Genomic DNA, 24,617 nt, shown 5'->3' on the forward strand with positions numbered 1-24,617 from the left:
TTCACCTTTCAGTATTACAACGACCCAGGGCATATGCCCAAATCAACAAAGGAATGTCTTCACCAAAAGAAGATTAGAGTTTTGGAATGGCCCAGCCACAGCCCAGACCTGGATGCAATTGAAAATCTGCAGCGTGGCCTGATGTGAGCCATGCACAGAAGATGGCCTCATAATTTGACAGCTCTGGAACGGAAATTTCAGAGATGATTTATTTTGGTTCTTACATCACAAAACCTGCCGTTTTAACAGAGGTGTTAAGACATTTCTTATCCACTTTACATTCTAAAAATCAGTTGAAATCAGTGGCAGCAGAGAAGAGCCAGACAGATTCAGGCTTTAGGCCTAGATGGACAGGCCTTGGCCTCAGGTCACTGACTCCATGTTTTTCATTTGAAGCCCCTATCTTGGCTGTTCTCCAGTCTTTATTTTCCATTAGGAAGAGAAATGCCCGCGCAAGAAAAGTGGAAGCCGAGAGAGAAAGAGAGCAACACACACACACACACACACACACACACACACACACACACACACACACACACAGTGAGAGGAGAAAGGCGGAGAGCAGAAACACTGAAGACAAAATGGCTTTCATTCGCACAGCAGCAGAAGGCCAGAGGTCCCTTATTTTTTCTTCATTCAGTTGTTTCTCTTTACTCCTAGCCTCCTTTCATCTCCTCTACAAGCCATATGGTTGTGCACCGTGCTTTCAAATCATATAAAAGATGTTTACACATGCTCCACAAGTCTGTGATAAACTTGTTTTGTGCAATTGTATGCAAATCTACGAAACCCGGATCACTGCAATGAGAAGGAATATGTTTATGGGCACACACAGCATAGGGACTTTACATGTGAAGTTACTCCAACACTAACACGTGCATAAACTATTGTGAATATAAAGCGGAAAAAATAATCTCTCTTCCTGGTTATAAGGTACATGTGTGTGTGGAATTACGTGTGTGTTTAGCTCATTTTTGTGGATGTGTTTGCGCGGTGCAAGACCGTCAGCATGCAGCGACAGTGATGAATAAGCGTTATTAAACAGGAGACACAGGCCTGGCGGTGTCATTAATCTTCATCCCTACTGGCACCATCACAGAACTCACTCTCTGTCCGTCCTCCACAACATCTACACATTTCATTGTCAATAACACAAAGGAAGCAGAACTGGTAGCACAGCTTGTGATTGGGTTTCGGTGTGGCTCTTTAAGCAAAATGAACCATCTGTGGGGTCACAGTGAGACGCAAGAGGTGATTACCATCCACTGGCATCAGATGACTGATGGGACAAAGAGAGAGGATGACACCTTGTCCGGTGGCTCAGAATTAATCACACTCTGCTTAGGGTCGATCCACAAGTCTATTGTAGCGAATGAACTGGCTCTGAAAAGAAATATGAACTTGTAAGAGGAGGCTCACCGACAGTGAGTGTCGCACTGCGTCTTCTAATATTGCACTTAAAACAGGATAAAGATGTTCCCTGTCTGGTTGCTCCTCACCTGGAAATAAAGACTGGGATGAAGAAGAGGAGGTTGGAGAAAAAGTGATGAATCATCGAGTGCTCCTCTTTTATCAGAAGCTCAAATCACCAGGTGGGAGGAAGAGAGAAAATAATGGGGTATGTGCAAACTGAGAGATACGCAAGTAGACAGTGTTTTACGCATGCACACACACACACACATGCACACACACATTTAAAAGTCTGTCAGTTCTCTGAAAATCATTTTCATGCCCTCCCTGATCAAATAAACCCCCCCACATATATTTATAAGAAGCTATGTTTAGGTCATGTATACACATATACACACACACACACACACACATACAAACAAATACATATATGTTCGCAAACAGGAAAAGAACAAGCCTTAAAGCACACAAGACCGAAATTACCCATGGCAGGAACATATCCATAGAGTGTACATAAAGATGGACTTAGCCTCAGTTATGTCACCTATAGGTTTCTTAAGACCTTAAGGTCAGAGTGGAATATTATGTCATCGCCATCTTGGCAGTGCCTGACCCCGCCTAATTCCTGCGAAATCCAAAGAAAGAAAACAAACGCACCCCTTAGCACAGCTGGACATCTGGGCATCTTGCTCAAAGGCTAACCTAAGGCTAATTCATTTTGCTGGCTAATCAGCTAACGAGCTAAGCTAACAGGCCAGGTATGGCGGGCGCAGACAATAATACTAGAATTTCACTCACCTCAAAATACAGGCGCACAAACTTCCTCACACTCTGCTGGTCCATTAACCACGCAGCAAGCCATATTATTTGTCCGATATTTGAATGAAAAATCCTCCAAAAGGCACCAACACCAAACAAACCGGAGAGGTCAAGTTCACTGATTTGACTCGGAGTGGTGACGCCTGGCGACGGTTAGGTGTGACGACACCCACCGGTCGTTTGAACCGTTACTTAAACCGTTTCTGGTACCAGGCTGTAAACAGGTTTAATTCTGCCGTAAAATTGGGTATTTTAAAATGGGAGTCTGGTAGCCATTCGAGGAACTACAGTTTTTGGCTCTTTGTACTGGCTGCATTTTTTATTTATTTTTTTATTTTTTTTATTTTTTTTAATGGCGGCCCGGTCTATGCTTACGTTTTTACGCCTTACGCCTCAGGCCATTTTTTCCCTAACCAGGACATAATCAAAGGCTGATTTTAGGAAAGTTATTGATAAAAATGCAATTAAATAATAATTAGCACGGGCCACAGTCATATATCATTCATTGAAATGGCGTTATTTTTTCATGCCACATCACATGTCCGCTATTTCAGAGGTTTATCAAACAAGCGACAGAACCTTTCAAACTTCCTGTCAGATCTTTTCATAATAAAAGCTATGAGATACATTTGAGGAAAAAAACGCTAATTCTTGCGCTTTTATTTTGTTAACAAAATGGGAGGAGGTTCTCTATTTCGACATTAGCTACATCTTAATGTGAGACTGTCAGTTCAATATTGTAAGATTTATACAAACAAACAAACAAACAAACAAACAAACAAAACTATAATAAATAATAAACAAATAACACATTTGCACCACTGGTCTATGGTTTTTACACCTCAAAGATCATGTGTTTTTAGGAGGAGTTGTTGTTCCACTAAGAAAAAAATGCCATTGACATCTGGTAGCCTGGCAGTTAAGACTCACTGTATAACCCCAATGCCCCCAGTTCAGTTCTGACTGGGGAGCTTTTGTTGCTTGTCATATATCTCTCCCTGCATTTCCTGTCTGAATCTTTATTGTTACCGGTCAAAAATAATAACATCCCCACATAATATGAGGAATATGAAAGAATAACAACAAAATGAAAATAGACACCATTTTCATGATGATTAATTATCCTAATCCACAGTTCAATTAGCAAAAAATCAATCATTATCTGATGAATATTGAATATTGGGAAAATATTTATTAGCATAAGGCTGCAACAAAATATCATGTGAAAAAATTAAGGGGTCTGGAAACTTTCTGAATTCGTTGTATATGTATCATTACTTTCAGCACCTCTACCAGATGGTCACCCACAGTGGCGCCTCCCCCCACAGGTGGTGGTACTTTCCCCTTCATTCACCTGTCTCTGCCCTATGATCACACAACATCTGGTTCCACCGAACACCGCATACTTGTCTCTGCCTCATAAAAATGTGGCCTGAACCCTGAGGTCGTTTCCCTTATTTAACATATTTTTTTCTGCCTCTTTACTGGATGGTGAAAATTAGGGCAGGAAGTAGCAGCAGGGGAGGTTACGCCAAAAGGGCAGCACCAGGTCACGTTCTCCAGAAGCAACAGCACAGTGGACCGAGATGAAGCTGTCAATCAACCGTTAAACCATGGCCAAGATCCAATATCAGTTACGTGTTGAGATGTAAATAAGAATTTCCCTACAAAGGCCAAATGAATAATGCAAACAGAACTTCATTTTACATACAAACAGTTGGTTGTACTGTGCAGTCCTCTCCCACAAGGTTTTGAGAAGTTTTAACATTTTCTCTGCTCTAATGTATATGAGAATAAATTAACATTCGTCTGTTCTCCTTTGTCTTTGAAATGATCGCGTCTCATCTAGGCAGTAATCATTCACGTGGTGTAAATGCAAAGTGTCGTGCATTCATGCAAGACCTGAACCAGCAGCATCATTATGCAGCATAATGTAAGGTGCATTTAAGAATCATTAAACATTAAGTCTTTAACAACAGCAGTGCACTATCCGCAGTTTGTCTTATGAAATGCAGACAACATAAACCTGCTGAACCCTGGTTGTGGACTGACAATTGTGTCACAAATTTCAGTTTCCTGACAGATATGAAACTGCTCTGGTAGTTGATTTAAAGTGTATCTTTTAAATGTGAAACACTCACCTCCTGTGGGCTTGAAAGAAGGTTGTAGAAAGTTCTTTAATTTGCTGAGAACGCCGACTGTGGTGAGTTTGAACCTGGTTGATTAGAGTGGATTGTATACAGCAGCAAATTAAAAGGCACTGGTATGTGTGGGAACAAGTTTTGAGGGGAAATAAACCCCAAAATGACCAGTTTTGACATATGTGTAGGTGTTCTTCTGAGGGTCAAACAGCAGAAAGCTCATGTTTGACCTTTTAGACATGAATTCAGCGGAGGGGTGTGTGTCCTAAATGAATGATTGGAACAACAGGTGGATGATGACGAGTTCCCTCCAAGGCTTCATCCCTTAAACACACACAATCTAAGAAGTAAAAGCCAATAATCATTATTCTGGTGCTGCAATTACAATGTTTCAACATCATTTGTTCCACTGAGCTTTAAATTACAACACTGTTACCTGGATGTATAAAAGTAAGAATCATTTAAGAATCATTAAACACTCACGGCTTTGCCCTGTGTACGGCACACTTTCCACATGAGCTGTGTTTTTTTATTTAATGATGTGCAATTTTCATGGCTGCTACTTTTGCTACTCTCCATTAATAATTGACTACATAATATTGATACAACCTATCTCCAGTTCATGAAAGCTTTTACTGTACATTTGCCATGGAAAACAACCAGTCTGGAGCCAGTTCTTGACAGGGCTCCCAAAGAGTGCTTCCCACCAGAGATGGGGAAAAGATTAAGTCTTACCAGTGCAGTAAAACTGTCTTCCTGTGCAGAGCTCAGAGATCTGCTCTCCTGTGAGCCGATCGGTGGTAACTCTTAGTAGTTTTGTGTCAGGTGGTCTGTGGCTTTCCTACAACTAAAGGCACAACGTTTATGGGACTCACGTATACGTCTCATTCCTTCTAGATCAGAGTTCCTGCAGGATACCAGGGATACAAGCCGCTCATCCTCTCGGAAGCCAGCTTGGGAACCTGCCAGCATCAGAAAGCTCAGTGTCCGGCGACGGGAGGCATGAAATCCAGGAAGAGGGGGGCTTCATGGCTAAGTGGGGCTAAGCAGAGTAGAGCAGGGCGTGTTAGAGTCATTTCATGCAGCATTTGACAGAGAGAAGTTGGACAGGATCCTGTCGGAGTTGATGCTTGTAGGATTTGGGGCACCTGGAAGTTGTTTTCCCCGCTCTGTGCTGCTGATGCTACGTGCTTGATGGAGATCCATGTCTGTGTTTGCTGATTTCCAGAGTTTATCAGTGTTGTAATGTTTGTTTGAGGTGTCTTTTATTTTTTTCTGTGTTGGAGATAGTGCTGGGTTATATTTATTACTGTGAGTTTGGCCACTTCAAGGACCTTACTTGTTGTTTGTTGCCCATCCATCCTTGTTTTCCCTCTCACCTTTGCTTTATGCTACCATTACCCTGCATCTTCTCATAAGTCTAAGCAGACAGATGCTTCAGCCTGAATGTTCAGAAGAAAATAAAAGTGAAGGTGCCCTCGAACAGATACATCTTTGAAATAAGGAGAGGCAGCTCCTTTCTCTGCATCTTAGTTACATAATCATCACCATAAGAGCTTTTCATGTTTGAGTTGGAAAACAGCTGTGACATGAAATAAAACACCAAAACACTGCAGGATTAATTCTTTTTTTTTTTTTACAAGTCAACAGGGCTGAGGAACTGAGGAGGAAAAAAATTAAGGAAGATAAAGCAGAACAACAAGAACTAAGATACGATGTGTCACTTGAGTCGATAAACGTTAAGCAATTTGTCTTGGACACAAACTGACACAGGGTGCAAAGATACATATCATATTCTTTACAGATTACTATACTACTTTAGAAAAGTTACTACTAGTGGTTGCAGAGGTCCTAAAACTGCACATGTAGTCATAAAGGCTTATGGGCAAATTTATGTTAAATGTCAACAACATGCGTACATGAGATTGTTGAGTCTGTGTGGTTATTGAGAAGGTCAAAAACTTCAGGATACTATAGCAAAAAAAGAACTCTTTCCAGATGTCTGACAACTGGAAAGGAGGTTATATCTGGAGAACTTCCTCAGTTAGTTTCCTTTGTCTACCATCTTGATTTACGGTCCCGTGTCATCCCCCGCTTTTGCAACCTCTCCAGCTTCCTCCTCCAAATTCCAGAGGGATGGTGTCATCTGTGAGCTCTCCTTCCTCAACATGAATGTTGGAAGGGCAAAAAAAAAAAAAAAAACTCTTAAGTGAGCAGAAACAGGTGTCACCTCCGAATAGGCGGTTATCCGACCTCCCTATAAGCTCAACGGTTAAACCTCCCCCCGTGCGAGGTGAGCATGACATTAAACAAAATAATTGGCTTCATTAATGGCGACATGGTGCTCGGATGGCGGCGGCGACTGTAAAATAAAAGGTTTAGCAGCCTCTTGTTGTGGCTTTCTGTTGACAAAAAAGGGCTGTGGTTGAAATGATCCGTGACATTGCTCTGGGGTGATGTGGAGCACATTAAAATGTTGCAGTGCTGCTGGAGGAATAACACAGAAGGTAATGTTTACTGGCCTCTAGAAGCAGGATGCTGCTGGTGCTGCTGTGTGCGTCACTGTGCTGTTGTGCATGTTGTTCAGATGCTTCTCTACCACATCCCTTGGGCTGATTAGATAAAAAAGGTTCATTTTCAAACAGCTACAACATAAATTATATTTGCATTTAAATAATGCAAATGGCCAATCAGAGCTCCTGCTTCTGCTTTGTGGGTTGGACTTTTTACTTTCAAATTAATTTAATTTAAAATGAGTTCTGCAATTACATGTTGAAATCCAGTTATTACTTTATCATTTAAAAACAGAATGAGAGATTAAAAGTATTAACCAGCTACTTTTTTCAATGTTAATTATTGATGCATCATTTAAATGCAAATTTACTCTTTCAATTTATATTATAATTTATGGTTGTTAAAGTGTGCCACCTTGGGCTGCATACGTGCATGCTTCCTACAGATATAACTGTTTATATTTAGTTGTATTCAAGAGTTTGAAATGTGCAGCTGCGCCCACACTTGTGCAGATTATGTATCATTTTCCACAGGCATCATGAAAACCTGGCCAAGTCTGGTAAGTACGATGCTGCGACGAAAGCGTTTATGCCGAAACACATTATCCTGATGTTTACCGTTAATAAAGATATGATTTAATTGAAGTGAATTCTTCCACTGGAGAGCTGCCATTTCCATCTCCCATGGATGTTTCTGGATCTGTCAGGCAGCTTTTGGCAGAGAGCTGGACCAGGCAAAGGTTCACCAGTAAGACAGTTTCTGCCGGGACACTGGAATATTAACTCTTAATGGCAAACACTATGAAGAAACACTGTGGTTGTGTTGTGTGCAGCCAAGAGAAACAACTCTTTAATGAATGGAACTTCTCCATGCTCATTCTGGACAATGTGCCAAAAACATGTTATGCACTGATTGTTTCATGGATCATTAAACTGAAGAAGAAAACAAAATCTGGTTATTGAAACATGCAATAGAACAATGAAATAAATATTTTGTTACACTGCAGAACCTCACACTAGTTGCAAAACACTGTGCTGAATTCAATTCATGGAATTTGGACAAAAAACTAAAGATTTCAATTCAGCTGAAAAAACAAAAAAACAGGCACACAGAACTCGATCCCCAAACCAAAGTGCAGGGCAGTGTGCAAACAGTAACAGTAAAAAGGAGACTTAACAACATGTTACGATTGATTACCTGCAGTTCTGTGTTTATAATCTAAATTTCATTCATGGTGAGTCATTGTGGTTTTCCCAGTAAAAGGGTGATATTCCCAGAAAGGAATAATAACTCAGCTCTGTGCCTGATGTTTAAAGAGTAAACCTACTTCTGATTTCCACTGGGTTTTGTAGAGGAGCTTCTGTTTTTTTTTTTACCTTCACTGTTTTAAATGAAAATTCAACCTCTCCTTTAAACTCAAGACAACTCAAATGACAGTGTGCAACATGATAAGATAAAGAGTCAAGTCCTAAGAGATGAAGCCTGGTTGCACCTGTTTGTTCAACACATACATGTTTTAAATGGTCTTTCATGAACTGCAGTAAACCCAAGCAGCTATGTGCATGTTCCATATTTCAGCTACATCTGAATACCAATGTGCACAGGACTGAGACAGCTGAAACAGCATCCTGTGTTCTTGCAAACCCACACTTGTGAGAGCAAACTATTGTATGTGTGTCTGTGTGTGTTTCCTTAGTGAACCTTGAAGGAAATGCTCTTTCCTTTAAAGGAAAAGGAAACGCTCTGAAGTTTATCAACCGTCTATAACTCAAAATTTCATAGAGCAAAAAATATGGTGACACATTTCCCTCTGAATCTCACACTACGAAGTTAATAAAAAGAAGAGACTGGCATGAAGGATAAAAGCACAGGATGAAGTGACAGGATTTTTTCTTCCTCTGTTCACAGATCTCAGTTTCTCCCACCACACACAGCCAGCTGGCTCAAGTAGCATTAATGGTATTTGGTTAGGACTTCCCCTTTGACCTTCACAACAAAAAAACAGTAGCAGGGAGCCGCTCAACAGGTCCCCTGTGAGGGACAATGGGAGTGAGGCTGGAGTTAATAACAGGAAACACAACAGATTACATCAGTGCAGTCAACAGATCAGTTACGCATGTAGACAGTGCCGTTGCACAGAGGCCAAATATTAGTCGTACTTGTGTTTGAGCATCAGCTGCTGCACCATTTCCCCACAGGAATTAATGATCTTTCACGTTGTACGTTCTATGTTTTGCATGCATCAAACTCTCCGTCGGTTTCAGAAGAAGACATCAGCAAGCAGACCTGACAGATTTGACGTCTGACAGCAGAATAACTTCCTGCTTAATTGAAGACTTGTCTGATCCTGGTTGAAAGCCGGGGCCGAGGAAAAGCAAAGGAAAGGTAGGACAGACACAGGGAGGTTGTAAACAGGATGGAACAGCCTTCCGTTTTATTCTAAATTTGATATGTACAGGAAAAAGTGGCTGTATACATTTCTTAATATATCATGTAAAAGTTTTCTGGAAAAACAAAACAAAACAATTGCACATCAGCTTCCATTAGCTTCCATTCTTTTTTTTATACTTAAACACATCATGGTACAGCATGGTTGAAGGCAATGTCAAACAGGATACAAATACACTGATAACCGCTTGTAAGTGTTGGCTCTTGTGAATAAAATAAAATAAAAAAGGTTCAGGAAGGAGTACCCCAAAAATGACACATTTTTTATATGATATTAAAAATGTTAAAAAAAAACACACACACACACACACTGTAGTTTGTGTGCTGTAGTGTCACTGACAAACAAATCACATCGTGTCCCTCTTTGTGTAAAATATTATCATATTATCTCAGGCACTTATCGCTATTAGACCCCTGCAACTGGACAGCCACAACACCAAAATCAATGACATTTAGAACAAAGGGGTCAAATACATCCTTCTAAATGTGCTGGTCTGCATTTGGAGACGTGCTAGTGTTCACAGCAGGAAGGACTGGCCGCTCATCCAAACACTTCTAACAAAAAATAAAATCATTCAGACCTCATCTCACACAGTTTGTGTCTTATTTGGTAACAGTTTTGTGGATATAAAAACACATACACTGGCAAGGGCCCTGTGTTTGTGTTGTTACACCCATGTACATCCATAATGCAGACGGGAATTCTTTATCAGCTTAATGCAAAGTAGTACTGTGAACTTTCCTCAGGCTACGATACAGGTTTACACACTGAAGCAACGGCATTGAATTTTCTTCATCTTCTTCCATTGTCGTTCATCCTCTCTTACCCCTGCCTTTCCCAGCAAGGACCTTCATTAACCAACAGGAGATAATGCATGTCATGCAGCTTCGCTCCGCATATGGAGAGTATGTAGGAGTGAAGGGCAATTAAGTGCCGCCTGTTTGTTTTCCACAGCTTTATTTATTCATTCTTGTGCATTTCCCTTTTGCTTTAAGTTCGACCTCGACTCGCTCTCACTTGTTCGCTTTTGCAGGCAGAGGCAGCCACATCACGGACATTAGTGATGTCAAAGGCGGGCAGGTTCAGACTGGATCGGTTGCCACCTACTGCAACAATTACAGAGGTGGGCTGTGGCAGTGAGTTTTAAATGTGTGTGATCAACGCCCAGGGTCTCCTTTTTCCCCCCGACCTACAGCTACAGCGGCTGTTTTCACTGATTAGTTCCTCCTCTCTGGGTGGAAAAATTGCCAATCAGCAGGTGTAGAGTTTGACTGGAATGAAAATGAGAATACTCTCAGGTTATAATGACACAATTCTCTGGGCTAGCATGATTCATAATCAAAACTGCACTGCAAAAAAAAAAAAAAAAAAAAAAAATTACCACCAGTGTCATCTAATCATGCAGATAGTTTTGGTATAATTTAGTCAGATTTTCAGATTTCTGTCTCCACCCTGATACAGTTGAGGTGAGGTGAGATTAAACTGCTCCACAAAGGAACCATGATTATAAATGTTCACTCAGGCTGCTGACGAGGAGGCTGGAGAAGTTTGTCGGTGCTCTGACGTAGATGAAATAGACAGGCAGCAAGTTTGTTTGGACCCAGGGCCCACAAAGCAAACAAACATGTCAACCGGGATCTTTGTGCTAACTGACACAAGTAGTGTAGAAGTTAGCAAAATGACATTATTTTCACAAAATGGATTATAGGCTACGCTTCGGTCTGAACGGTACAGTAAAGACGGGAGCTGATGGTTTGAATAAACTCATTGTCTAGTTAGCAAATGAGCAAACAAGCCTGTTAACAGACAGTTAGCTACCATGATTATGACGAGTGCTAACACAACTGTCAGCAGTTTTTATACAAATTCAGTCAATTCAAGGAAGCATTTCTGTAGATTTTTCACCTCCACTGTATTAGGATGACACCAGAAAACCCGGGAAAATAAAATCAATCTGCTCTCTGCTTTTTGTAATTTCATTCATCCCCAAAAAAAACATAAAAAACAACAGCCCTCCATTCATCCATTGACTGCTGTGTTTTTAAGCAAGATGGCACCCCTACCTGCTCCCTACTTTCAAATCACTCTGGAGAAATGTGTTAGTTAAACGCTTAAAAGGGTAAGAAAATAGAGAAAGCAATTACAGCAATCCAAAGCAATCGACTTCTGAGGACAATTTTGCCTTTTGTTAAAAATAGGAGAAAAGCTGCAGCTAATCTCACACTGGGAGGCTCATTGTCTCTCTACCCATCTTTATCCTCCCTCTTTTTTTATGCTTTTATTCCTGTCTTTATGTCAGAAGCCGGGCCCTCTGTCGGTGCCTCTGGTGGCAGCGTTCTTTGGCTCTGGCAGGCAGCAGGTGGCTTGTGATGAAAAATTCAGTGCAGAGCCTGACTCGGGAGACAAGGAGGAGGAGGAGGAGGGTGGTACTGGGTAGCAGGAGGAAGAGTAAAGGGAAGGGGAGGGGTGAGATGAGAGGAAGGCAGGAGATGAGCGAGGAGGGGAGAGCAGAAAGGTAGAAGAAAAGAGTGTAATGAAAGGCGACAAGAACGAGAGGAGGATGGAAGCCAGAGCTCCAGACAGACAGGGAGGCAGGCCAGTGAGTCAAGCCCAGAACAGTGCAAGGGGGGCCAGGCACAGGATCAGAGCTGTCTACCCTCTCTGCTTGGGTCTCCCTCACGGAGATAACACATGATATGAATCATTTATGAGGGGGGCTTTTTTTATTAATAACACACACACACACACACACACACACACACACACACTGTGCCCCGCTTCTTTCATACACTTTGCCTTGTTTTCTCTGCCCCGCTGGGAGCACTCATGTGAGACAGCTCCATCGCAGAAGAGAAAACGCTGGGAGTAGAGAAAACAGAAAGCAGAGAAAAGCCAGCGGCGTTAACTTCAGTGAAGGTGAAGAAAGGGTGACCCGTACAGGACACCCTGTAAAGCCACGAACACACATACTCGATCGTGAAACATGTTCCTCGTCATATGCCCACACACAGAAAATTACACCTCTCCATGGGCTCAAAGAGAGCGACCACTCACTTGCCTGTCTGCCCATTTGATTGTCAGTCCGTGACGGTGCCAGATCGCTGTGAGTCAGAGTGGGTGACTGCGAACAAGCGTCGTGTTTGTGAATGCAGAGAAGGCACTGAGCATCTCAAGTCTGTAGCAGGGCGAGTGACTGAGTGACTACTGTATAGGTCATCGGCACGGTGAGGGATTGAACACAAACACCCACATACTGAGTACACTTCACAGCTGTTTACCTATAAGTTCATCGCTAAGCTATAAGACCTCTAAGGTTGTCCTTTGTCAAGATGTATAGTGTCCACTTTTGCGGTTTCTTCAAGGTAACCCCCCCCCCCCTCTGCTCCTGAGCCAAAAGTTCTCTCTTCAGCTCTTTATCCATCAAGTCCAGCAACAGTCCTCAGGAATAAAAAAGTCTTCCCTTCTCCGACCCCAACCTGTTAAGCCTCGCTAACTGCGAAGGTGAAGGTGGCACATCTTGGCGGTATGGACCTTTGGGGGAGGCCGGGTCCTTCAGGTGAGCCGTGGAGTACCCCTCGTAGCTGCTGTTTCCCGTGCTCTCCTGAATTACCTTCCCTTTGGCTTCCTGCTCTCGGCGCCGCTGCTCCTGCCTCAGGAGCTCCTGGGCCTCCAGGAGAACCCTGGCGTTGACACCCCCGCCACCTGGATAGCCGTTCCTGGAGCCCTGGTAGCTGGAGTACCTGGGGTTGTCCTTGGCTGTCTGGAAGCCCTCTCCGGGTGGGTACGCCTTCTCCCATGAGTCCTGGGAGATGGAGCTAGGGTTCTTCCTGGGTTGCCTGGTACAGAGACAGAAAACAAAGAGAGGGAAATGTGAGATGTGGTCTGATTAGCGTCTTTGACATGATCGTTAATGATTTGTTTCACCACTGCTTTTGATCTGTTTTTGGATTCCTTTATTTACAGGCTTAAGACACAGTCATGACAGGTTTCAAGGAGTCATGCCATATTAACAGTAGTTATTTTCAGAACACATTAAACCAACATCTGTTGTAAGAAAGAATATGATTCATTCGTGAGGGTGTTTATGTGGTTTTTAAACAAATGTATAAAGACAAGTGACAAACTTGTATTTGTACATGCAGTGACTGGGCCATTCACCCATTGCTATAATCATGTTTGTATCTGCTTTCTTGTATTTTATTAGGATTTGTGTGAAATAAATGAAATGAAATAATGATGATTTTATAAGAGATGGGATTTCTGATGCTACAGGTTACATTAACTGTATGAGCCAAGCAATGCTCTCTCACTCAGACACTTTATTTCTCTGTGACACTCAGACTGAATCCTCTCAGCCACATGTTGTGACCTGGTCTGACAGGAAAAACATCACCAGCAACAGAAACTTTGTTGAAAACTCATTATTTATTGGGAGATGCACTAATATGTGGATTTCCCAACAAAAAAAATATTGTACTGTCAGTCGCATTGTAGCTAAGACATCACATTCAATGACAATGAGGCACCGTTACAGCCCCACAAAGTGCCTCTGGGCAAGTACCAGCCCACGGTAACAACATACAGGGACACCTAACCATGTCAAAGTCCCCTTCCAGCCCATTAGGCCCATTTGGAGACAGGCAGAAACATCCATTGGATCTGACAGAAAGTAATAGCAGACCTTTTGCGGCAGGAAAAATGAGGCGACCATCTTGTCCTCGATGGATTTGTGCAGGCTGATATTTGACACCTGACACAAGTGTCTTAAAGGCACAGTTGGTTGTCATGCTTGTGCGGGTCTGCCCTGCCCTTTACCAGAAAGAGGGGGGTGAAAAAAAAAATCCAGATGTGTGACATCACCTCTCATTTCTGCTTGGCTGGCCTCTTTGTGGCAGCCGTGCCTCTGTGTAAGTGTGTGTTTGTGTGTGTTTGAGTGAGCCCATACGATATGCATGAGTGTCCCGAGCCCGACAGCTCCACCCGTTTATCTCGGGGGCAAGGCAAAAACGAGAGCGGAGACAGAGAAGAAGAAGACACACACACACACACACACACACATACAAAAAAAAAAAAACATCAATGGGCTTTTGACTCAGAGCCATGCATAATTAGCAGCTTTATCAGCCAGCTGTGAAGAAATCGTATTATTCCTGTGTTTGGATTTGAGGAGGAAGGGGCGAAAAATCCTTAATGAGAGTAGAAAAGACCTTTGTTTTTATTCAGCAGAGACTGAATGCTATTGGGAATGGATACGCTTCTCGATCGGTGAGATAGGAGAATATAGCCCAGGTTTATTCTTGCACACGGTTGAGTGATTCCAATTTTCAGAGATGGGCCTCCCCGGCATCTGATTTCATTTCATATGTTGACAAAGAGGCCAAAGCTGGTCTGCCTCCCTGCTGAGAAATGCAAACCAGATCGCTCCCTCTCTCTGTCTGATACTGTGCCAAGGGGGAGCATGTACATGTGTGGTAAATACAGAGAGATGTACACTGCTCCGTATTCTGTGCATGCACACGGTGAAGCATGACAGATAATCCACAAAAAAAAAAACACAAGGTGGGAAAGGTGACAGAGAAAGATTGACAGAGAGAGGTTGTAGTGCAGTGCAGATAGACATGAGGTTATGACACACATGCATGCATGCAGACACACACTAGTGAGACCAAATGCCACTGCAGCTGTTGCAGCCCAGCCTTCGGTCTCTCATAATGGCATTACTTTGGCTCGGAGATCAATGGTACTGCTTGGTGATGAATATGAGGGCCCTTCATCCAGCGTCATTGTTTCAAATGGCAGCAGTTTATTTTCACTCACAGCTCCTTGTTTGGGGAAGGGTCTCACCCAGGAGGAAACTGACCTTTATCTAAAATGAAAGCCGTTTTTTTTTTTTTTTTTGAGGAGCGCTACTGCCATTAATCACGTCTCCATTCAGAATCCAGAGGCGTGCTCTCATGAAGGATTTCACCCTGTGTGAACAGTACGGGACCCCCCCCCCCCCCCCATATGAATCCCATCAAGGCTATGATCTCCTGAACGCCACATTTACTCTGTCTCAGCCTCTGATTTCATACAATGGTATCCTCTAAGTCAAACAATAGTTAGCGTTCTCGAGATACCACAGTCGGGTTTATCCAAACAGAACAGCCTCTTAATGGAATTAGTGGGAAAGTGAAGGGACGTGGCCACAGGATGTTGCCTCTGACCGCTGGAGCGAGACAGTACTTCATTAATCTTTCAGCACAGCTGCCTGCAATATTTATCAAGGAAAGGATTTATGTCGATAACAGTGGATTAGAGCACGACAGTGAAGCAACAGAAGATAATGTATTTAATGTTGTATATGTATATGGTAAGTGCTGGTTGATGATGTACTCTGGGATGGGTCTGCTTGGTTTGGCCTTGGAGAGGGTCTGAAGGAGTAATTAGAGACTGCTTAGGGAGACATATTAATAACTTTGAATAACATTTCCTCTTGGACAGTGCACACCTGAGCTGATTCAATAACAAGACAAGACTTCTTTAAAAGGTCCGTACCAGTAAATGTTAGCTCAGGTATACATTTTTAATTACAGGACTCTAAGTAATGGATATGTGAATGTATATTTACACTATTTGGAGCAGCCACTGGTTTACATTCATTTCTATTAGTAGACTCTTGAGACCTATTTTAGTTGTGCAATCCATCACAGCGAGCATCTTTATTGTTATTTACTATTTGTCATTGTTACTTTATTGTTGCATTATAATTAAATTTTGTTGCAGATTGATTTAAAAATCTCACTGTGTTAGTTCACACTTTGAAATGTATCTGGCAACACTTTAAGTCCCCCTATAATGTTAATGTCATTGTTTAATAATGTATTACAACAGCCTTACTAAACACTTTTCTGCATATAACTAAGCTACACTGTGATATGAACTATTCACTGAATGTTTGTATGCTGCTTGTAAATGCTAAATGCTTGTAATACTGAGACTTGAAATAATGTGTTAATGCATTTCTAGTTAAAACAGGATACTGTGGAAGGAACGTGGAAAGGAGCTGTCATTTTTACATCAGTGGAAAGCAAATGGGACCTTTGGGATATCAACTAGGATTCTTTATGTTAACTTGATAGAGTAATAAGATTTTTATTTGAAAGACATGTGAATTTATGTAATTTATGTATTAATGTATTAGTATTTATCTATATGTTCACAGTTTCTTGAAACCTTTTTGTACTATAAAGAATTACAACATTTATGCATGAGTGAATGTTTTTTCCACCTAATCTTATGCCACAGACACAAAAGTTGTATCTGTATATTGATTTTTAACACAAACATGCTGTTTCATTTTATTTTGAAATGTTCACTCTGAAAGTCTTAATTTTACCATTACTAACACTAAACTGTTTATTTTTTAGAAGAAAAAAAAATGTCCACATGTGTCTGATAAGTCACTTTAAATACCTTCTACCTCTAACCATGCACACACACACACACACACACACACACACACACACACACACACACACACACACACCTCAGCACTTCCTGGAACAACAGGCAGTCATATCATGGAGATCAAAGGGAATTACATTAAGGGAAAGCAAAGCAATCATGTCACATCTGTGTGAGAGGGTAACATGATCTGTCCATCCTGAGGATGAGGGTGTGTGTGTGTGTGTGTGTGTGTGTAGTTTTGTGGTTTGAAAATAACCAGCCATGACCCTGCTTCTTACTTAGATGTTATATATATGATCTGCTATCATTACTGTCACAAAGCTATTACAGTGAATCTGGCATAATCAGACAGGAGTGCACAAACAAACATACACACACACACACACACACACACACACCACTGCTTGTGCATCAAATCAACTTACTTATCTAAAATAGATACAAACACAGTCACAACCTCCTGCACATTCATATTAGACAGACAGCAGGTACACAAGAAAATTCAACACACACACACACACACACACACACACACACACACACACTGCCCCAGACAGACTCTCACACACACAATCTCTTAGCACATATTGATTGTCAGACAGGCAGCAACATACATCAAACACAACATCATATCAAACCTGACACACAAACACACACACAGTCTTACCTTGGTAGGGAGCTGTATTGTCGTTGTGCCTGGGCGAACGAGTCTCTCTCCTCCTGCCTCTGTCTCTGCATCTGAACCTCGACCGACACCGAGTGGCGACCCGGCTGACTGTACCCGCCCGGACCGTTGCTGCTGGTGTTTGACTGGAGACAGCGAGACGGCAGCTCGGTTAGCTGTCGTTCCCAGTGAGATCGTCATCATCATCATCATCATCATCATCATCATCATGGGCACAATCAATACAGGAATGGTTCTACCAATTCATTCATTTATAATCTGACAATAATCCACATGAGATTGAAATACTGTCCAATGAAATCAATGGGAACGTGCACAGGACAGATATGAAGTGGAGTGTTTATAGGATTCAATATTACTAAATTAATCTAAGTACAACATGTAATGAGGAAATTTCTTCTTCTTTGGTCCATTTAGGGATGAAAACAGTACACATCACATATAAGTGGATCACAGTTATTCACTGCACTGCTATGGACCACCTTCATGATAATAATGTTGGTACAATACGGTGTCAGTCTTCTATCTAAATCCACTCTTAAAGGGCCGGAAGGATAATCTGAAGCTATAACTGTGTGTATGTTTTTCACTGCTGTAAGCCCCACAAAGAAAACTCCCTTCGCCTCCATTGTGCTGGAGCAGCAGCAGAAATTTCACACATATCTCTTAACTATCTGCATGGATAGATACCACTAGAGGCGAGTCTAAAAGTGTATTTCTTTTTCATCATATGCGTGAACCGACCCTGTAAAGCTGCAGCGCTGCCTTATCTCAGCTCCAAAGGGAACAGAAGTGTCTGAAGCTACGCTACGAGAAACCTTCTGGTGACAGTTATTTTGTGCCGATCAGAGAGCTGCGTGTTCTCACGTACAGCTGATACGACTCTGGGACTGCAGGGACTTTATACACTCACCGAGTTAAATAAATACTGATTACTTTTCTGTGTTCACTTAAACATTCATGATGTAGAACTGCCTGCAGTGCTAATGCAAGATAGATGGATGAATGGGAGGTTTCTGGAGGTGCGAAGACTCACAACATGTGAAATCAGCAGCTTTATGTGAATAAGGCCAATCACTCTTTTTTATGTAATTGCTTCTCCACATTTCAAACATTCAGTATACTGTACGCTGCACTGCATAATAACATTAATAATCTCCAATTAACATCAAAAAATAAAACTTTAAAAGCCACATTCCATCAAACAAACCTTAAGTACCATTAATAAGACACATCGATGATTAAAAATAAACATGAAATTCCAGTTATGGTGATTTTCATCATTCATTCATTTTTGTTTGTCTAACTTAGTTATAGAAAAACAAAAAACATGAGCAGCAATCCATTCAAATGTCTCTTTTAATCAAGCTCAAATATTCTAATTAGGAATATATTTGTAAAAATCACTTTTGAATCATAGGTTTTATCACTGCTTGAACAAATAAACGTCTTAAACTGGAAAATTCTGGATGTGAATGTTATGATCTGAATGTTCTCTAGCAGAAAGGTCATAGATTTGACCCACGAGGCAAATGCATAGCAAAAAATGCCAAAATATAATCTTTACAAACTGATAAAAGAGGAAATGTCCCTTTTCAAATTTAAAGCACAAATATCACCACAACAGGATTTTCACACAGTAGCCCAATAAAACTGGCAGAGTTCCCAGACACAGGATACCTCACAAAAAAACCTCCCACAGCCCCCCCCCAGTCCAGACCACAGACACTTACCAGCAGTTAGTTGGGCAGACACACCCTGAGCTCGTCTCCTCTCAGGTCAAAATGAAGGTGAGTCACACACAGACAGAAGGAGGGGAAGTGAGGGAGGGGCCATGCTGGAGACTCAGAGCAGGGTTAAAGTGATGAGACGTGATGGATGTTAGTGGGTGTTAATGAAGGAGACAACAACTCGGCCTGTTGACATTGTGACAGTGCCCCCCCCCCCCTGTCCACAAACACCCTTAGATAAACACCTACAGGCCACAGTAGGTTTGTGTCTATGTGCACATGTAGTAGACAAACTGGGACATCTGAGGTATCTGCAGATTTTATGGTTTTATAACAGAAACTGACAGTTCATGAATAGACATATTTTATCCCTGCATTCACAAACTCTAAGCCATTTTTAAAAATATACTGAAGCATTGTTCCTCACACACACACCTGTCCTTCTACTTGTGAGAACCCCCCCTGACATATTGCAATCACTAGCCTCTTTAGGGGTTTATACTTCTATGTCCTGGATTATTGTCAACCTCAAACCTAACCTGAACCCTAAAACCAATTGTTAACCCACAAACAGCCATTTAAAATGTGGGATCCAGCATTTTGGACCCCACAAGTATAGTAGGCACCCAGTTTTCGGCCACACGAATATAGTTAAACAAGCCCACACACACACACAGACAATATACACTAATAATTTCTTTCTCAGCAACACCTCAAGGTGCAGCCCACTCTTGTACCACAACTCCTTACCATCCCTCCGATGTTGATTAGTGGTGTGGGTGCAATAATTTGTGTGCAGCCGTAATACAAAGCCAATCCAATTACTTTTATGGCTGTGCAACGTATTGAGAGCTTGGTGGGAGCACTGTGGACATCAGCTGGTGGGAAGACCATAAAACGATTAAGAGTGCTAAAGAGACACTCCCCTTTAAAACCAAACGATGCCGAGGCAATCATCTCTGGGATTGATTGGCAATGCCTGGCTCCTCGCCTGACAATGAGGGAGGGAGGGAGGAAGGGAGGGGGCACCCACACACCCCTTATTCCATATCTGAATTTAAATTGGCCCCGCGTGAATTACAGTCCCAATATTTTTCACTTGGGGAAAAAAAAAAAGAGAAATCCCTTTAGCGGTTTAGGAGTGTTGAATATTCCTGGGAATGTTGGCTCATCTGCCTGAACATGGTGACTGCAGAGCGGAGGGGAAAATACCCTAAAGGAATCCAGATAATAGCAGTATTAAAATGTTGCAGTAAAATACAAGAGGCAATATTATGCCCTTTCTAAACCCCCAGCATCAATTGAATGAACTCCTCTATTCCCATAGTGGTATAAATGAGCGCAATAAAGCTTGGCGCGGTGCTGCTGGGAGAGCGGGCATCAGTCATCCTGATGGAATTAGACCGTGCTACCCACAATCCTCCCCCTGCTCCCCAAACTATGGTTAAAAAAAAAAAAGAAGCAGAAGAAGTAGGGGGCTCACATCGCAATGAAGAGATATTGTATTGACTTAAGGCGTGCGGCTAAATAGGGACGACTAAGAAAACAGCCTGAGCTGAAAATGGATAATTGGGCGAGGGAACCACAGAGGATGGATTGTGAACGTGTGACAGCTCCAACGACGTTTCACTGGAGGTGTGATATGAAGAGGTGAGGCTGAGGTTGACTGTTCGGGCCTGGCTCGAAAGGTGCACAGCAACACAGTGAGTGTTTCCATATGGCTGTTCAGAGACATTTCTCTAATCGGTGAGGCATGACACCAACAGGGTTCGGCATTCAACTCCCACCGTATGAGCAATAGAGACTTAATCTCTCTGTTTTTTAGATGAACTGATGAAATGTCGATGTTTCGAAAACGTCCGTCACGAGTCCAAGCCTGACGTCTTTACTTTGGGTTTTATTTTCTCTGTAAACCTAATTAGGTTGAACACATTAAAGTCTAATTGGCTTTAAAATGTTTTTCCTGTCATTTAAATAACGACACAGGAATGTGAGGCGCTGTCCAGGCACAGACTGTAAGTAGGGCAGTGGTAGGTGAATGAAGAAAAAAGGACACTGGCTCCTTGAGGTTTGCAGCACATCACTCAGATGAGGTAACAAAATGTAATATATGCAAAGGGGAGGTAATTGAATTTCAAAGACACATTCTCCTGTTTTCCATATGGCCCAGCAGTATGGTCAGGGCATGAGTCTAATAACATGCTATTACTCCAGCAAGTGTGAGCTGCACCCTGGCTAAGTAAAGGGGGTTTAAGAAGACCATTAGAGGGTTCTCCAGGCTTAAGCCATTGTGGAGCCAAAGGGGTTTCCTGGAAGAACGTGATTACGAAAAGGTATTTTTCTTTAATATTTTCTGGGGCCTGACTCTAAAACGTTTATGGATCTATTTATCTGGTAAAGAACCCTAAAATATTCCAAAGCTCCTTGAGGAAGCTAGAACAATCTTTCATTTTTAGAGTGTAGATTACCTGCTACTAAGTTTTCATGGGAAAATGAATCTGGCAACAATAGCAAAGCATGCTACAGTTGATGTAAACAAACATAATGCTGCAGTATTGTCAAGCTCTCTAATTGAGCGCACGTTTGGTTGTTCGGAGATAAAAGGGAGAGGTGACCTGCGCTCCTCTTTCCCACACTGTCCTGCTTTCTGCTGCACAATGGCGCCTGGAATGTGCCAGTCCGTCCATCCCAGTGAAACGCACCACTCCGGTCATCACTGCCCGAACGCAGGACAAAACTACACATTTTTATTGGGTTCATCAGGTAGAAAAGAAAAGCCAGAGCACAGAGGATTTGGTTCGTGAGCTCTCACTTTATCGTTTCATTTCAATTACAAATTGTAGCAACTAATTCTCCCATTGCACATCAGAGAGTGGGCAAAGGCTACAGCGGGAAATTTACCAGCAGTAAAAAGAAATCATACAGAAATATACAAAAACACAACTGCGTATGTAAAAATGACCTTGTGTAGTGACTCAACCAACAAGGACGACTCATATTGCTCGATATAAAAGAAGTAATTTACAACACACCTGTGTGTCTAGTTTGAGACAACATGCTTTTGTGCTGCTTATCACCATAGCATAATAATACGTATTGTGTGGTTATGTGTTTGTATTATAAAATGTTGTGATAGAAAATGTGTGAAATAAACAAAAACGTGCGTTGTCTCAAGGCAGACAGAAGGATGTGGTGAAAATTACTCCTCATGTGTGTAAAAAAAGATTAAAAATCTGCTACAGGTGGTTGATCTTATAATCATAATTTGATACTCAAAATCATGTAAAACCAAGTACACTTGAGGTGAAGTGCAGGGAAGCTGGGAGCACTAAAATAAATACTAAAAATATGACAAGCGGTTTCATCACCTCAAAAAACTTTGAGTGCATTCAGATTTTGTTCGCTTATTATTCTTACCCCATGTTGCTTCAGAAAGCACTAATTAACCCTGATCTTAGCCGGTGAGGCTCTGAATTAAATATGTCAGTTAAAATGCACATGAGCCTATTTTTAAACTGTAAAAAAGGCACAGTTAAAACATGATTTAAAAATTAGACCCCCCCCCCCCCCCCGTACACAGAAACAATGTGAAGACAAACCCAAGTCCATGAGGTGGTGGGCGGGGTCCATGTGGATGACTGACAGACACATGATGGATGAGTACAGTAGGGTGTGACAGGTGGGTGGGGTTAGTGGTGTTTGTATCGGGGGGTGCAGAGACTCCTGCATGCAGATGGTTGAACGTTCGAGTGTGAGGTGTGTTAGCTGTACATGGAGGTTAATGGGGAACCACAAGGTTGAGACAGGGTGATGTTGTCATCAGTCTTGTTCATGACTGGTAGTAGTGGGGTTAGTGATGGTTAGCACCATACTCCGGTTCTCCTCAGGCTAGCATCTGAAGTCAAGTTTGAAGATGTCCAGAGTCTTGGTCTGGCAGAGGTCGTCTCTCGACATTAACAGTCTTACAGTCTAGCCATCCTCTCCGGGCCGGCAGGGGATTTGAGTTACAGGCTCCAGCCATTTCAGACACTCACCCAGGGCTGCTCGAAGCTGTAGGTCCTCCTGCGGTCGTCGGGGTCCTCCGGGACGTTCTGGGCCTGCTGGAACTCCTGCCTCAGCCTCTGTATCCGGTCGTGGTTGCTAGGGGTTAGCCGGTTACTGAGGAGAGGGGAGAGAGGAAAAAGAGAGGGGGAGAAGATGGATGAGTGTGAGAGGTCCATTGTGAACGAGTGACCTGGTTCCATCAGCGCGGGCGGAAATGGCCTGCAGGATGAAGTTCTTTAAAGACCAACGTGGTTTGTCCGTGAATTGATCAAATGCATTGTTGACACTGGCAAAGCAACCTAGATACGTTCAACCCAGATAGGGCGTAAAACGTGACAAGTGAAGGCAGAGCCAGCAGCGGGCTCACAGCAGAGCCAACAGCAATATGAATCAAACTAATGTGTCTCTGATGTATTATTCATAACAATGAACAAAGACTAGCGGTGAACGGTGAGCAGTACCACAACCCCACCCACCTCCTCCTCCTCCACCCAGACTCAAATCATTTAACGGCTGCACTGCTGTTGTCTGTTGCAGCCTTGCGGTGCTGACATCAAACATGGTGCCTTCAGTGAACGCTCATGGTGCACTGAACAAATGCTCTGTAGCTGGTCACTCACTACATCTGGCTCTACAACTCTAAACATCACTGCAGATGCCGTGGAGTCTAAAATGTTTAATACTAAATTAGGCCATAGACATGACTTGTTGTCAATAGTTGTTCTGTGTCTTTGTCATACAGATAAAGTCTGATACATCTGAGTTACCGGGTAATTAAAGACATTTGGAAATTCTTACATCACCTGCACACCCAAGATTGTTCCATTCACTTGAGGTTCACCATTTCAGACTTTTGGATTTTACATGTTTGGACATTAAGTATGCAAACCAGATTCCCAGCAGATTCATAGAAATCTCTTGTCATCTCATTAACTACACTCACATCTCAGATTTCAGTTCTGAGCCATTTTGGACTTAGGCTACGTCCATACTACTGTGTTTTCATTTTAAAACAGACTTTAAAAACAAAATCTTTTAGCTCTGTGTTAGAAACTGTCTCTGTCCATAGTACCACGCCTGAAAACACAGATCACATGACCAATTATGTACACTGGGCATGCCCCAGCCAGTGTAAACAGGGAGCAGACTTTCTATTCTGCAGTTGATAAGTTGCAGAAAATAGAACAAACCAGGAACAGCAAAGACAGTTGTAGTATTAAAATGAAGAATGTCACTGTTCAACAGCTGCAAGGTCAGTAACACTTGTAACTCGCTACTCACGTTGCTTTCACCACTGGTAGCTGAGGCTGATAAAACCCAATCAGGGAGCGACCATGGGTGTCTACATCATTGTTTCCAAATGTCTCTGTTTTTTA

General features: G+C 42.2%; 2 protein-coding genes across 17 annotated transcripts in view; both read right to left on the reverse strand.

The window, feature by feature from the left end:
* Positions 1–2,630, reverse strand: part of LOC139629823 (neuropilin-1a-like) — a 177,891-nt gene extending 175,261 nt beyond the window's left edge. For 2 of the 5 annotated variants that reach the window (XM_071492709.1, XM_071492708.1), the window contains exon 1: positions 2,209–2,607. The gene's annotated coding sequence lies outside the window, so the exon portion shown is untranslated. Of the gene's footprint in view, positions 1–2,208 lie in introns of all 5 variants that reach the window. The other 3 variants (XM_071492705.1, XM_071492704.1, XM_071492710.1) reach the window with 3 other exon arrangements.
* Positions 2,631–9,287: 6,657 nt separating this feature from the next.
* Positions 9,288–24,617, reverse strand: part of LOC139629195 (partitioning defective 3 homolog) — a 237,741-nt gene continuing 222,411 nt past the window's right edge. For all 12 annotated transcript variants that reach the window (XM_071491678.1, XM_071491674.1, XM_071491677.1 and 9 more), the window contains 3 exons: positions 23,232–23,355; positions 17,450–17,592; positions 9,288–13,169 (listed from right to left, as the gene is read on the reverse strand). In XM_071491678.1, coding sequence (XP_071347779.1) covers positions 12,773–13,169; positions 17,450–17,592; positions 23,232–23,355 — 664 coding nt within the window. In that variant the 3' untranslated portion in view covers positions 9,288–12,772. The remainder of the gene's footprint in view (positions 13,170–17,449; positions 17,593–23,231; positions 23,356–24,617) is intronic.

Source organism: Trachinotus anak, unplaced genomic scaffold (assembly GCF_046630095.1).
Source record: "Trachinotus anak isolate AG129_WGS33_773 ecotype Australia unplaced genomic scaffold, CSIRO_AGI_Tana_v1 ptg000012l, whole genome shotgun sequence".
NCBI lineage: Eukaryota > Metazoa > Chordata > Actinopteri > Carangiformes > Carangidae > Trachinotus > Trachinotus anak.